Here is a 14,362-nt window from a genome sequence, read left to right as displayed (position 1 = left end):
GGATCCCTCTCGCTCTCTCCTCTGGTCCCTCCCTTTTCCCGCAGCCTCTCCTCCGTCCCCGCCCCAGTGCCCTCCTTTCCTGGTTGGGGACGTGGTTGTTTTAGCCTGAATCCAATTACAACCAAGAACTGGAAAAAAAAAAAAAAAAAAAAAAACCAACCCGCTAAGTTGCCTTTTTGTGGTGCAGGCTGCCATCTGCAGGGGTTGAGGCCACGGTGGACAGCAGGGGGCTGTAGGGGACCCAGGGGACGGGATGTGGGAGACTTTCTCCCCATAAGCATATTCTGAGTTGCTTGATTCCTCTGGTATTCAGCATTTGTCTCACCTCAGGGTGGAAATTATTGGGGGCTACGTGGCTATGGGCAACAAGGAGCTCAAAGTGTGGGATGGTGAGGTCTTCCTCTATGCTCATGAGACCTGCATAGGGAGAAGGGGCCAGTTTACTAATAGTTGGGGGGTTATCTTCTGGCCCCTATAGACAACTGTCTATGTTCCTCCCTCCGCTGCCAAAAATTCCAAACTATAACCCAACTACCAACAAAAAACCCCACAACCATACTGGATCTGTGGCTCCAACCTTGTAGAAAGATTCCTTTATTGTCATTTGTAATGTGGCTGCACCTTTAATTGGAACTCGCTGACAGGAAAAGGGTACAAGGCCATGGGATCTGGGGAAAGCAAATCAAGCTGGGTGAAATTATTGTAAAAGAAGGGATTGGGAGTTGGGACGCTGGGGTTTAGTTCCACCTCTACACTGAAAAAGGAGGCAATTCTTAAAGAGTAAAATCTCCTTTAGGGACTTACTGGACTCAACAAAAGATGGAGGTATGTAGGAAAGGGAGAGGGCAGGATAAAGCTGACCGTGAGAAAGGGAGACAGATAAAGAGTCCGGAACTAGACAGATGTGGAAAAGCAGCACAACAGAAGCAGGAAAAGTGTGGGAGACAGAAAACTCGACTATCAGCGAAATCTAAGATCCAAGAATTGCATTTGGTCAGTGAGAGAGGACGGAGGTAGTGCGACGAGGCAGAAGAAAGCAAAGGAAGGAATAAAGGAGGGTGGACAGAAATTAGGTCAGGTAGGAAGCTTCAGAAATCCAAGGGATTCAGGAACTATCGCACTTCTGTGGCAGAAGAATGGAAGTCTAGTGCTCAGTACTGTAATGAAAACAAAGGTCTTTTGCTCTCAGATTCACGATCAATAAAATGAAAAGCTTTTCAGGTCCTGTGGAGCCTCCAGGTTTGTGGGAGGTATATGGTGTGCATTTATTTATTTATTTATTTATTTATTTATTTTGAGATGGAGTCTTGCTCTGTCACCCAGGCTGGAGTGCAGTGGTGCAATCTCGGCTCACTGCAAGCTCCGCCTCCTGGGTTCATGCCATTCTCCTGCCTCAGCCTCCCGAGTAGCTGGGACTACAGGCACCCGCTACCACGCCCGGCTAATTTTTTGTATTTTTGGTAGAGACGGGGTTTCACCTTGTTAGCCAGGATGGTCTCGATCTCCTGACCTTGTGATCCGCCCGTCTTGGCCTCCCATGGTTGTGTTATTAAACAGTTACCTACCCCACAGTGACTGAGGGCTAAGCCCTTACGTAGGGCTTTCCTACACAAACTGGGGTTGGAAGGTACAAGCCCCTCTTCAACCAATCTCTGGAATACAGTCAGAAACATGGAGACCTCAGAACCCCACTCTTGGCAGAACATGCAACACCCAGGTATGGTTCTTCCCACATCAGCCTTCCCAGTGGGGGTAACCACCTGGACCACGTATTTGAATCTTAGGAAGACTGACACCAGATGCTTGTCAAAAAAGGGACCTAGACTAGAAAATTTTTTTTTCTTTTTTTTGAGATGGAGTCTCACTCTGTCGCCCAGGCTGGAGTGTAGTGGTATAATCTTGGCTCACCACAACCTCCACCTCCTGGATTCAAGTCATTCTCCTGCCTTAGCCTCCCAAGTAGCTGGGATTACAGGTGTGTGCCACCACCCCTGGCTAATTTTTGTATTTTGAGTAGAGAAGGGGGGGGGGTTCACCATGTTGGCTGGGCTGGTCTTGAACTCCTGACCTCGTGATCCACCCGCCTCAGCCTCCCAAAGTGCTGGGATTACAGGCGTGAGCCACCGTGCCCGGCTGAAAATCCTTTTCATGAAAACATTTATTAGATGCCAGCTGTACATGGCCTAAACTGTGTATGGGCTCTTAAAGGCTTTAGTGCCTGGCTAGAACCAGGAAAACTGCTGTCCCCTTTTCATGTGCACAGAACAGCTATTTCTCATAGTTGGGCCAGTCCTATGGCCTGCAAAGGAGGTAAACATTTTAAAGCAAGACTTAGCCGAACTGGAATGGAGCCAGAGATGAGGGCACTAAGCCAAGCCTCCCAGGCAGTGATTTAACAGCTTGTTCTTGGTGTCCCAGCTCTTTTGCTTTGGAGACAGATGGGGAATGTGAAGGCTCTCTTCTGGGTGGGATGAAGCATCTAGGTGACAGAAAAGAAATCCAGAGAGAGGCTGAGGGAGGCAGGAGCTGCTTTTTATTGACTTGGAAGTGGGCTCTTTAGTGAAGCCCCTTTGGATTTAAGAGCATTTTCCTTCTTCCTTTGTTCTTCCTGCAACTTCTGCTGCCTGAGCTGCCATGCTTGTAATCCAGTGTCCATTTCCTGTGACAGCAGTACAACTCGTCTCTGAAACAGACAGGAAAACAGTGTGGATAACATCTGGGACTTAAGCGCTACACTATATATCCTTCCACTTACAAATTCAAAGGTTTCATCTGGAAAATGACACTGCTGACTCCCCAGTGGGAGCAAGTCCTGGCTTGGGAAGCAGAGGGAGACAGCAAAATGCGCAGCAGGATGTCTACTACTGGTTCCTGTCCTGGCAGTGCCCCACTCTCTTCCTCCCTTCTCACAGTGCTATTAAAACCTTTGGCTGGGGCCAGGCACGGTGGCTCACGCCTGTAATCCCAGCACTTTGGGAAGCTGAGGCAGGCGTATCCCCTGAGGTCGGGAGTTTGAGACCAGTCTGATCAAAATGGAGAAACTCCGTCTCTACTAAAAATACAAAATTAGCCAGGCGTGGTGGCACATGCCTGTAATCCCAGCTACTCGGGAGACTGAGGCTGCAGAATCGCTTGAACCCGGGAGTAGGAAGTTGAGGTGAGCTGAGATGGCACCATTGCACTCCAGCCTGGGCAACGAGCGAAACTCCATCTCACAAAAAACAAAAACAAAAACATAAACAACCTTTGGCTGTTATTAATAAAACCTCTGCATGAGGGGTACATGTTTGCTTAGGTGCAACACAGCTCAAGACAAATTATGATTTAAATGTTCTCCTTCCAGGTAGCCCTGGCTGTTGCTCTAGCCACTCACTGCAAACTTCTCCCTTTCAGCTTTTCTTCGAAGTTGGCCTTTCATTGGGGGAGCAGGGCGGCCATCTACAAGTAGAAGTGAGAGAAAAGGCAAGTGTTAGAGACGGTCTGCAGCACCTTGTGCAAATACTGTGATAGGAATAAGGGAAGAACCAATCTCTAGCTCCTCTCTTCCATTTCATATACACTGTAGCTTAATTAAGCTAAAATACGTCCCTCATCTTCAGGGGTAAGGTACGATAACCCAGAATGAGCTCTCAGGCATACTACTACTCTCTTTCATTTTATTTCATTTATCTATTTAGTTTTTCAGAGAGTCTTGCTCTGTTGCCACGTTGGAGTGCAGTGGCACAATCTCAGCTCACTGCAACCTCTGCCTCCCGGGTTCAAGAGATTCTCCTGCCTCAGACTCCTGAGTAGCTGGGACTACAGGCATGTGCCACCATTCCTAATTTTTGTATTTTTAGTAGAGACGGGGTTTCACCATGTTGGCCAGTATAGTCTTGATCACTTGACCTTGTGATCCACCTGGCTCAGCCTCCCAAAGTGCTGGGAATCCAAGCGTGAGCCACTGTGCCTGGCCTTTTTAATTTTATTTTTTATTTTGAGACAGACTTTTGCTCTTTTGCCCAGGCTGGAGTGCAATGGCATGATCTCGGCTCACCTCAACTTCTGCCTCCCCGGTTCAAGTGATTCTCCTGCCTCAGCCTCCTGAGTAGCTGGGATTACAGGTGCGTGCCACCATACCCGGCTATTTACTACTCTATTTCACTTAACTCTCATTAGCCTTGTATTTGAGGTCCTCTGCAATGCTGAATCTGTTTTGTCTTCAGAAATTCTTAAGCAATGTGATCACTGTTGTACTATGTATCTTTGCTAAATTCCATCCCACTCCACAATGAAATGCCCTCTTTTCTTTTTCTTCCAGCCAAATTTTCATCCTTAGGTCCACTCAAACCCTAACTTTCCCAGAAACTCTAATCTCTTCAAATCCATCAGCCTTTTCTTCTGAAAGAAGTGCTGACTATTTAATATTCACCTATTTGCCTTGGGACATTTACTGTACTTTTTTTCTTTAAGTGTTATTTAGCTACCTCAGGTCCTTTTGGAAAGGGGCAGAGTATTGAAATACTATTTATTATTATTATTATTTTTGAGACAAGGTCTTGCTCCGTCGCCCAGGCTGGAGTGCAATGGCACAATCTCAGATCATTACAACCTCCACCTGCTGGGCTCAGGCGATTCTCCTGCCTCAGCCTCCTGAGTAGCTGGGACTATAGGCACATGCCACGGCGCCTGGCCCTGAATACTATTACTTAATTTTTAAAACGTCCACGCTTTGTCCCAGTTAGACTTTAAGTTCCCTGGGTCAAGAACTGTATCGCTAGCTTTTGCTATTCATAGTATAGTGTAGGCACATAAGCATGTTAATAAACATCCACAAATATCTGCTGACTTGCTGAAAAGATGCAGTATCTGACCCAAGTAGTTTACTTTCTGCAAAGAAAGAAACAGAGTGAAAACTCTGCCCAAAAGTTTGAAGGCAAGACAGAGAAGAGGTGATATTTATCAGGAAGGGGAACCAATATTGTGTATGCCACGTGCTTTACATTGGTTGTTTCATTTTATCCTTATAAGAACCGTATGAGATAGGTATTCTTTTACAGATATGGAAACTGAGACTAAGATAAAATTAAGTAACTTGTCCAAGACCACAAAGTTAGCGAGAAGGGAAGCCTAGATTAAGAATAAGGTCCACAGGCTGGGCGTGGTGGCTCATGCCTGTAATCCCAGCACTTTGGGAGGCTAAGGGGATCACTTGAACTAAAGAGTTCAAGACCAGCTTGGGCAACATAGCAAGACCTTATCTCTACTAGGTGTTAAAAAAAAAAAAAAATTAGCCAGGAATGGTGGTGTGTGCCCGTGGTCCCACCTACTTGGGGGGCTGAGGTGGGAGGACTGCTTGAGCCCAGGAGATCAAGGCTGCAGTGAGCGATGATCATGCCACTGCACTTCAGCCTGGGTGACAGGGAAAGACCCTATTTCAAAAAAAAAAAAAAAAAAAAGAAGCAGTCATATATAATTCCAGAGTCTTTCCAACAGTCCATACTCCTACAAGGAGATGCCAAGCTTCTTACAGTAAATAACAAGTGGAAAAAATCTTCACCATCTTCCTCAGTCACCAATTATCCAATTAAGCAGGATCATACTCCTAGAGAGCAACAATAGGGGATTAAATATTCAGATCTCTGTGTTGTCAAGGAGGACTGGCCTATGTTTAGTCCTGGCTTTGCTACTACCTAGCTGTATGATCACGGGCAATTCACTTCTGTAGGCCTCAAATTTCCTACTTGTACACTGGAGTCTCATAAGAAGAATGGGGAGTAGCTTCAACTTCTCTAAGGTCCCTCCCTTCTAGGGCTAATATCTACTCTCCCCCACCCCTCTCTTTTGTAAGTAAAGGGAAAATAATTTTCTGAAGGGAGCCTGCCATCCGTAGTCTTCATCCTTCTACCCCTCTGAGATGTTTATTTCTGTAGCTTTTCAAAGAGCTCCCCCTGCATTTGGTACCAAATACTGAAAATTCACTAACCACACAGAAAAGTGGTTCTTGGTTAAAAAAAATAATGTCCCCCTTTAAAAAACGCAGAAGTCTTGTCACCCGCTTCCACCCTGGCGGCCCCAAGTCAGAATTATCTTCTGCTTATCTCCACAAGTCAAGATCCTATTTAGCTTTACCTTCCTTAGTTGAAGTGTAATCTACAAAATAAACACGAGGGATTCCCCAAATTCCGTTTTCCAAATAGAAAGTTCAACACTTTTACACGCCCCCACCTTGATACCCCCAGCTCCCCGTCCAGGGGCGTTCCCTCTGGGTGAAAATCTCCCCAGTGGAGTTAACTGTCAGATCAGCGCTCACCCGCATATGACCAGTCTGGGAGGTCTGTAAGGGGCCCGTAGCCGGAGGGGTTGGCAGCCAGTCCCTGCCTATGTGGAGAAAAACAGATCTGTGAGGACCCAGCCCGGCTTCTGGTCCCCCAGGATCCCTCATCCCAGCACTCACTGTAGTCGCCACTGGCTGCCCGCCCAAGCGGCTGTGCCGCAGTGCAGCCTCCGGACACCTGCTGGGAAAACAGAACAGAGCTGGGGGAGAGGCCGCGCAGCCGGATCAGGGGTCCTGTGCCCCTCCCCAACGCGCCTCCGAGTCCACGGTCACTATCTATACCCACTCACTGAAGAGAACAGTCGCTAAAGCAGCCATGCTGAGCCGGAGTCGCCGGAAGTAGGCGTGGCCTCGGTGGCCACGCGCGACGCTATGGGGGAAGCTGGAAGTCGCCATCTTGAATCTGGGTTTTCAATCCCGGGCTCCGCCATCTTGGGTCATCGTACGGAAGGAGAGACAAAACTGCGATCCAGGTTTTTGAGGTGAAAACGAATTGTCGTTCAGGGCATGCATTCTCAGTAGAAGTCGTGTCCTCCCAGATTAAACCGTTCTGAACAGTTCCCACAATCTCCCTACAGCGGTCTCTAGTTCATCGAAATTGATATTAATAGTAACTTTGATCTCAGAGGAGTAACATCAACGTCATTCTACAGATCCTCGCATCACTGTAACACAGTTTTCCTAGACTAAGAAAAGTAATCAAATCTAGAGTTAATCGGAAATTGGGCCAGCCTGGGCAACATGGCGAAACTCCCTCTCTACAAAAAAATGAAAAATTAGCTGGGTGTGGTGGTGCATGCATGTGGTCCCAGCTACTTGGGAGGCTGAGGTGGGAGGATCGCTTGAGCCTGGGAGGCCCAAGGCTGCAGTAGGCAGAGATCACGCCACTGCACTCCAGTCTGGGTGACAGAGCCAGACCTTGCCTCAAAAAAAATTCCATATGACAAGTGCTGTATTAGGTGTAGGAGATTTTATGGAGAATAAAACCAGACATTAATATCCTGATAGAGCTTTCGGAATAAAAGAAAAAAGACAGGCCGGGTGCAGTGGCTCACATTTGTAATACCAGCACTTTGGGAGGCTGAGGTGGGCGGATCACCTGAGGTTGGGAGTTCCAGACCAGCCTGACCAACATGGAGAAACCCTGTCTCTACTAAAAATACAAAATTAGCCAGACATGGTGGCACATGCCTGTAATCCCAGCTACTCTGGAGACTGAGGCAGGAGAATTACTTGAACCCGGGAGGCGGAGGTTGCTGTGATCTGAGATTGCGGTGATCCGAGATTGTGCCATTGTACTGCCTGCCCTGTAGAGCATCCCTGGCGGGGACTCTGGCCAGATTAAGCAATGCGGATCCTGAGAACGCTCCTGGACACTGGCTTAAAGAAGGAAGAGGTTTATTCGGCTGGGAGCTTGGCTTTTAAGACACAAATCTGCTGACGTTCCCGGCCGAATAAACCTCTTCCTTCTTTAATCCGGTGCTGAGGAGTTTTGACTGTGGCTCGTTCTGCTACAGTACTCCAGCCTGGGCAACAAGAGTGAAACTCCATCTCAAAAAAAAAAAAAAAAAAAAAAGACAATCAAATGATGACATACATTAATACTGTCATTCATATGTTAATACTGTCATTCATATGTTAATACTGTCATTGAGTGCTGGGAAAGGAAGTACATGTTGTTTATGAGTTTATAGTGTGAACTTGATCTACAGTACACCATCAAAGATGACTTTCCTGAGAAAGGGGTATTGTATTGGAGCTAAGATGTGACATTCCATTTTTATAAGTGCTACTGCCACACATTGGTTAATATTATCCTTGCAACAACCCTGTGAGGTAGGTACTAGAAAGTGGCAAACCCTCATTGGTGACTCCCCTCCTTTTATCACTTGCTATTCAGTGATGTCTTGGAGAAGTTATTTATCCTTCATTTTTTAATTTTAAAAATGCTAAATATGTTACATTTGTGAAAACAGTCTAAAAGTGATAATGTGAGTGAAAGTGCTTTATAAATCCTGAAACTCCTACAAAAGAGCCCATTAACTGTATGCCAGGTGTGAAGGGAAAATATCTTGGGCCTCTTCAAGCTGAGAACCTGAGAACCACAGAATTGGAGGCAGATTTGTGCCTCCAATTCTATTCAAAGTCATCTCTCTGCTCACAGAGATAGATGCATATTCTGATTACCTCTTCTGGAAAGACTTATCAGAAACTCAAAATAATGCAACCATCTGTCTCTCACCTACATGTGACCTGGAGGCCCCCAGTGAGGGGGGGCCTCGCTTTGAGCTGTCTCTGCCTCTCTGGACAGAACAAATACTAATGTACTTCTTACATTTTGATGTCTTCCTAAAATGTATAAAACCAAGCTGTGCCCGGACCACATTGGGCACATCTCTTCAGGACTTCCTGAGACTGTGTTACAGGCGTGTCCTCAACCTTGGCAAAATAAACTTTCTAAATTAACTGAGACCTGTCTCAAATTTTGGGAGTTCACATTTTGGTAACCACAGGAGAATTCTGAGTGGAGATGCCCTTAACCTTTAAAAAAAAATCTCCTATTGTCTAGGCACGGTGACCCATGCCTGTAATCACAGCACTTTGGGAGGCCAAGGCAAGTGCATCACTTGAGGTCAGGAGTTGGAGACCAGCCTGGCCAACATGGTGAAACCCCATCTCTACTAAAAATGCAAAATTAGCTGGGCACGGTGGCTCACGCCTGCAATCCCAGCACTTTGGGAGGCCAAGGCGGGCGGATCATGAGGTCAGGAGATCGAGACCATCCTGGCTAACACGGTGAAACCGCATCTCTACTAAAAATACAAACAATTAGCCTGGTGTGGTGGCGGACGCCTGTAGTCCCAGCTACTCGGGAGGCTGAGGCAGGAGAATGGCGTGAACCCAGGAGGCGCAGCTTGCAGTGAGCCGAGATTGTGCCACTGCGCTCCAGCTCTGGGCGACAGAGCGAGATTCTGTCTCAAAAAAAAAAAAATTAGGTGTGGGGGCGTGTGCTTGTAATCCCAACTACTCGGGTGGCTGAGGCAGGAGAATAACTTAAACCCGGGAGGCAGAGAGCCAAGATGGCGCCACTGCACTCCAGCCTGGGCAACAGAGCGAGACTCCATCTCAAAAAAATAAAAGAAATCTCCTATTGGTGCTTGGTACCAGCATGAGCTAACTTTATGGCTCAAACCAATAGGGCAATTTGCTGAGGTCTGAGAGCACCCCCTCCAGAGAATCCCTGATCTCCCAAAATTTGGTTGAGATCTAAAGTAGTTTATTTTGCTGTACAACTCCTTTTTTCTTTCTTTCTTTCTTTCTTTTTTTTTTTTTTTGAGTTTTACTTGCTTCCTACAGGAAGGTAAGTTTTCCTCTTTCCATGAGTTCGAACTCACTTCCAACAGAGAAGACGAGTTGTTTTTTTTCCTGCTTCTAGGCTGGTAGAGAGCAGTCTACAGCCTGTGACCCATCACTAGGTAAGAAACTGGTTTGGCATTTTTGTCTTGCAAATTCCTTTTAAACGAATAAAGTTAGCATTTAACAGCCAGCTGGTGTTAATTTCTGCTTACACTTAGAGCGCTCAGAAATCATATAATTTGTGTGATCACTGTTAGTTTAGTAGCATTTTGTCATAGCTGAAATATGGTAATGAGATTTAAAATTTTTTTTTCTTTTGTTAAGGAGCTCAATAGTTAAAAGTCAGCTTAATTAAAAGGCTAACATCCAAGATGTGTGTCTGTATGCATGCATGTGTGCATATTTGTATTTAAAAGGCTTTCATTAGGCCGGGCTCGGTGACTCACGCTTGTAATCCTAGCACTTTGGGAGGCCCAGGCGTGTGGATCACAAGGTCAGGAGTTTGAGACCAGCCTGGCCAACATCGTCAAACCCCGTCTCTACTAAAGATTCAAAAATTAGCCAGGCTTGGTATCGCGCACCTATAGTCCCAGCAACTGGGGAGGCTGAGGCAGGAGAATTGCTTGAACCTGGGAGGCGGAGATTGCAGTGAGCCAAGATCGAGCCATTGCACTCCAGCCTGGGCAACAAGAGTGAAACTCTGTCTCCAAAAAACACAAACAAACAAACAAACAAAAACTGAGATAAGATTTTTTTTTTCTTTTTCTTTCTTTTTCTTTTTTCTTTTTTTTGGGATGGAGCCTTGCTCTGTCACCAGGCTGTAGTGCAGTGGCGGGATCTCAGCTCACTGCAACCTCTGCCTCCCAGGTTCAAGTGATTCTCTTGCCTCAGCCTCCCTAGTAGCTGGGACTACAGGCATGCGACACCATGCCTGGCATATATATATATATATATATATAGAGAGAGAGAGAGAGAGAGAGAGAGAGAGAGACAGAGTTTCACTCTTGCCACCCAGGCTGGAGTGCAATGGCGCAATCTTGGCTCACTGCAACCTCCGCCTCCCAGGTTCAAGTGGTTCTCCTGCCTCAGCCTCCCAAGTAGCTGGGATTACTGGCACCCACCACCATGCCTGGCTAATTTTTGTATTTTTAGTAGAGATGGCGTTTTATCATTTTGGCCAGGCTGTTCTTGAACTCCTGACCTTAGGTGATCCACCCACCTTGGCCTCTCAAAGTGCTGGGATTATAGGTGTGAGCCACCGTGTCCAGCCTAATTTTTGTATTTTCAGTAGAGATGGGGTTTCACCATGTTGGCCAGGCTGGTCTTGAACTCCTGACCTCAGGTGATCTGCCCACCTTGGCCTTCCAAAGTCCTGGGATTACAGATTATAGGTGTGAGCCACCACACCCAGCCTGTATGTGCTTTTTTTTTTTTTTTTTTTTGAGATAGAGTCTTGCTCTGTGGCCCAGGCTGCAATGTAGTAGCGCTATCTCGGCTCACTGCAGCCTCTGCCTCCTTGGTTCAAGCGATTCTCCTGCCTCAGCCTCCTGAGTAGCTGAGACTACAGGTGCGCGCTGCCATGCCCGGCTAATTTTTGTATTTTTAGTAGAGACGGGGTTTCACAATGTTGGTCAGGATAGTCTTGATCTCCTGACCTTGTGATCCGCCCACCTCGGCCTCCCAAAGTGCTGGGATTACAGGTGCAAGCCGCGGTGCCTGGCCTGTATGTGCTTTTAAAGTCCTTGTGACATTGAGTTTCAGGGGTCTGACTCTTGGGTCTAAAAAGGACATCAAGTCCTGCTAAATCTTAAACACTGACAACAATTAAAGCCTCATCTTCAAGCCCCATAGAACATGCAAATCAAAATAAACTGCTTTCCTGAGACACAGGGCCTGAAATTATTCAATTCCTCAAGGCCCAGGGACTATTGTGGAAGAGGTAGGCATGTAAGATTGTAAGAGCCAATTTTGAAATGTGAAATAAGTTCAGCTTCTCTATAAATATCATTAGTGTCAAAGACACACTGATGCAAAACCAGTATATAGACCCTGTGTCAGATTAACAAGGTTTTCTTGCAGCTTTAACCAACTCGTTAATAAAGGTTATAAAGGTTGTAAAAGGCTTACGGAAGTTACATTTTATAATCAAGATTAAATTTTATAAATTGTTTACAAAATTTTGAAATCAAATATAATTGACTTCATGCTGTTTTCATTAGGCCTTCTTGTTTAGAAAATTAAGTCTCCTCTCTCGAAGAATTAAGGTTTTTGCTTTTTTTTTTTTTTGAAATTCTTGAATTATCACTTTGGTTAAATAAATGACTTTACAATGACCTGTAATCCTACTTTATAATATCAAGTGTTTTAAACCTTTTATGGTTGACAAACTTTCCAAAATCACATTATAAATTTTGTCTTTTTCTAACCTAATTCTTTAAGAAATTAGATCCCCCAAAAGTTCTCCCCCGCAAAAAATGACATAATTTGGCTTGTTTGGTATACAAATTATACAGGAAGCATTGTCACATATGAAATGGTGTTTGGTTTTCTTTGGGCTGTATTTGTGTAAATATGTTATTGGTATGTGTTCCAAAATTATGGGAAACTCCAGTAACTTTGATATAACTTAGTGTTAGTGTACATTATCATTAATAATCATAATCGTTATATAAAAATTATTCTGTGTCACAGTGGTAACAAATTTCCTTGTCAACTGTGTCTTTTAAGTATGGCTGCCTTAAAACTTTTTTTCATCCATTGACAATTGTCTTCTGGTCCTCTTTAGAAGCTGGTTTTGTAATCAGCTATAAAACTCCAGCAGGTGCTCTTGAATGCAGGTTTCTGATAACTTTGGAGATTGTGACATCAGAATAGAGGAAAAACTTTCAGGACTCATGGAGAGCTAAAATGCTCATGAGTATTAAGCAGAACAGAAATTAACTGCATGGACTGAACCAATCTTTCTGACTTTTTGCTTAAAATGTTTGTTGATTCTGGCCAGGTGTGGTGGCTCATGTCTGTAATCTCAGCACTTTGGGAGGCTGAGGTGGATGGATCACCTGAGGTCAGGAGTTTGAGACCAGCCTGGCCAACATGGGAAAATCCCATCTGTACTAAAAATGCAAAATTTAGCGAGGTGTGGTGGTGCGCGTCTGTAATCCTAGCTATTTGGGGGGCTGAGGAAGGATAATTGCTTGAACCCAGGAGACAGAGGCTGTAGTAAGCCGAGATTGTGGCACTGCACTCCAGCCTGGGAAACAGAACAACCCTCCATCTCAAAAAAAAAAAAAAGTTTACTGATGCTTTGTTTTGTTTTTCAGAGTCTTAAAACTTTTCTTTTGAGCTATTGATAGCTTTTAACAATTTAGTATAGTCCTATGAACAAATTTGGAGCATATTTATGTCTCTCTACCTGATTTCTCCAGAATTTGGAAACATTTGTGAGTATTCTTAACTTACGGCAATACAGTTATTTGTGTAAATGCAATAAGAATATATTTTTCAGGGCTGGGCGTGCAACCATCTGTCTCTCATCTACATGTGACCTGGAAGTCCCCAGTGTGGGGGACCTTGTTTGAGCTGTCTCCACCTTTCTGGATGGAACTAATATACTTCTTACATATTGACTGATGTCTCGTCTCCCTAATATGTATAAAACCAAGCTGTGCCCCGGCCATCTTGGGCACATGGCATCAGGACTTCCTGAGACTGTGTCACAGGAGCATCTGTAATCTTGGCAAAATAATCTTTTAAAATTAACTGAGACCTGTCTTAAATTTTTGGGGTTCACACAGGCAAGACACAAACATGTGCTGATGGGAGAAACCCACGGGAGTGGTATAATGATCTATCTGGAAGTTTATCATTTTCTTCTGCAAGAGTGGGAAGTTTTTCCACAGGAGGTGGCTGTAGGTTGTGCTCTGAAAGAAGGGAAGGGTGGATCCTGGTTGAAGTAGTAAAAGCAGCTATTTTTGATAACAATAAGAATGATACAGGCTAGGGCTGAACAAGAAGAGGGGATAGGAACAAAAGAAACGTGGCTAGAAGCCAACAGATTGACTTAAATAAGCAAGGGAAATAAGACATACAGTATCACTGTCATCTTGCATTAATACTCTTCATTTTTACTTATCAAAACACTTCCACATAAACAATTTCCTATGATTTTCACAATAAACTTGTAAAGTAGATAGACAGTCCAGGAAGCAATCATTGTACAGATTGCTTTGTCATTTTTAGAAATCAAAAAATTGAACCAAAATGTGGCCCTGAATTTATTGTTTTACAGTTAAAGGAAGAATGAAGACTGAGTGACACTTTTCCCAAGCTTGGTTCCTTGAGCCTTTGGCTGGCCTTGAGATAGACAGGTGAGGTGTACAGCACTGGAGTCTCACAGTTTACATTTGGGGAATCAAGTAGCAGAAGCCAAAGGCTCGAAGAACTACCCAAGTGTCAACATACAGGATTGACAGAAAAGACAAGTGGCGGGGCGCAGTGGCTCACGCCTGTAATCCCAGCACTTTGGGAGGCCGAGGTGGGAGGATCAGGTCGGGAGTTTGAGACCAGCCTGGCCAACATGGAGAAACCCCATCTCTAGTAAAAAGACAAAACTAGTTGGTGTGGTGGTGCATGCCTGTAATCCCAGCTACTCGGGAGGCTAAGGCAGGAGATTCGCTTGAACCCGGGAGG

The 14,362-nt window shown here is 45.1% G+C and overlaps 1 protein-coding gene across 9 annotated transcripts; it reads right to left on the bottom strand.

The window, feature by feature from the left end:
- Positions 1–2,511: 2,511 nt before the first annotated feature.
- MRPL52 (mitochondrial ribosomal protein L52) lies at positions 2,512–6,661 on the bottom strand. 9 transcript variants are annotated; one of them, XM_045396147.2, is made up of 5 exons: positions 6,599–6,661; positions 6,437–6,497; positions 6,208–6,360; positions 3,374–3,438; positions 2,512–2,683 (listed from the first exon to the last, which is right to left on the bottom strand). In XM_045396147.2, the coding sequence occupies exons 1-5, from the start codon at positions 6,632–6,634 to the stop codon at positions 2,534–2,536; spliced, it is 465 nt and encodes a 154-aa protein (XP_045252082.1). In that variant the 5' UTR covers positions 6,635–6,661; the 3' UTR covers positions 2,512–2,533. The 9 variants fall into 9 exon arrangements, with proteins under 9 accessions (XP_045252082.1, XP_065404700.1, XP_005560864.3 ...); XM_065548628.1 differs by having other exon boundaries at positions 6,607–6,661; XM_005560807.4 differs by having other exon boundaries at positions 6,293–6,360; positions 6,607–6,661.
- Positions 6,662–14,362: the final 7,701 nt, after the last annotated feature.

The sequence above is a fragment of the Macaca fascicularis genome, chromosome 7, assembly GCF_037993035.2.
Source record: "Macaca fascicularis isolate 582-1 chromosome 7, T2T-MFA8v1.1".
In the NCBI taxonomy this organism is placed as follows: Eukaryota; Metazoa; Chordata; class Mammalia; order Primates; family Cercopithecidae; genus Macaca; species Macaca fascicularis.
Note: the sequence above shows the minus strand (reverse complement) of the source record. Positions and strands in the feature narration are given on the sequence as shown.

What these genes read in the sequence shown, in the direction of transcription:
- MRPL52 (XM_045396147.2), bottom strand. Translation starts at nt 6,634, where the DNA reads ATGGCTGCTTTAGCGACTGTTCTCTTCAGTGAGTGG. An exon ending in GGCAGCCAGTGGCGACTACA is followed by an intron (nt 6,361 to 6,436) that starts GTGAGTGCTGGG and finishes TTCTCCACATAG; the next exon opens with GCAGGGACTGGCTGCCAACC. An exon ending in CTGAAAGGGAGAAGTTTGCA is followed by an intron (nt 2,684 to 3,373) that starts GTGAGTGGCTAG and finishes TGTCTGTTTCAG; the next exon opens with AGACGAGTTGTACTGCTGTC.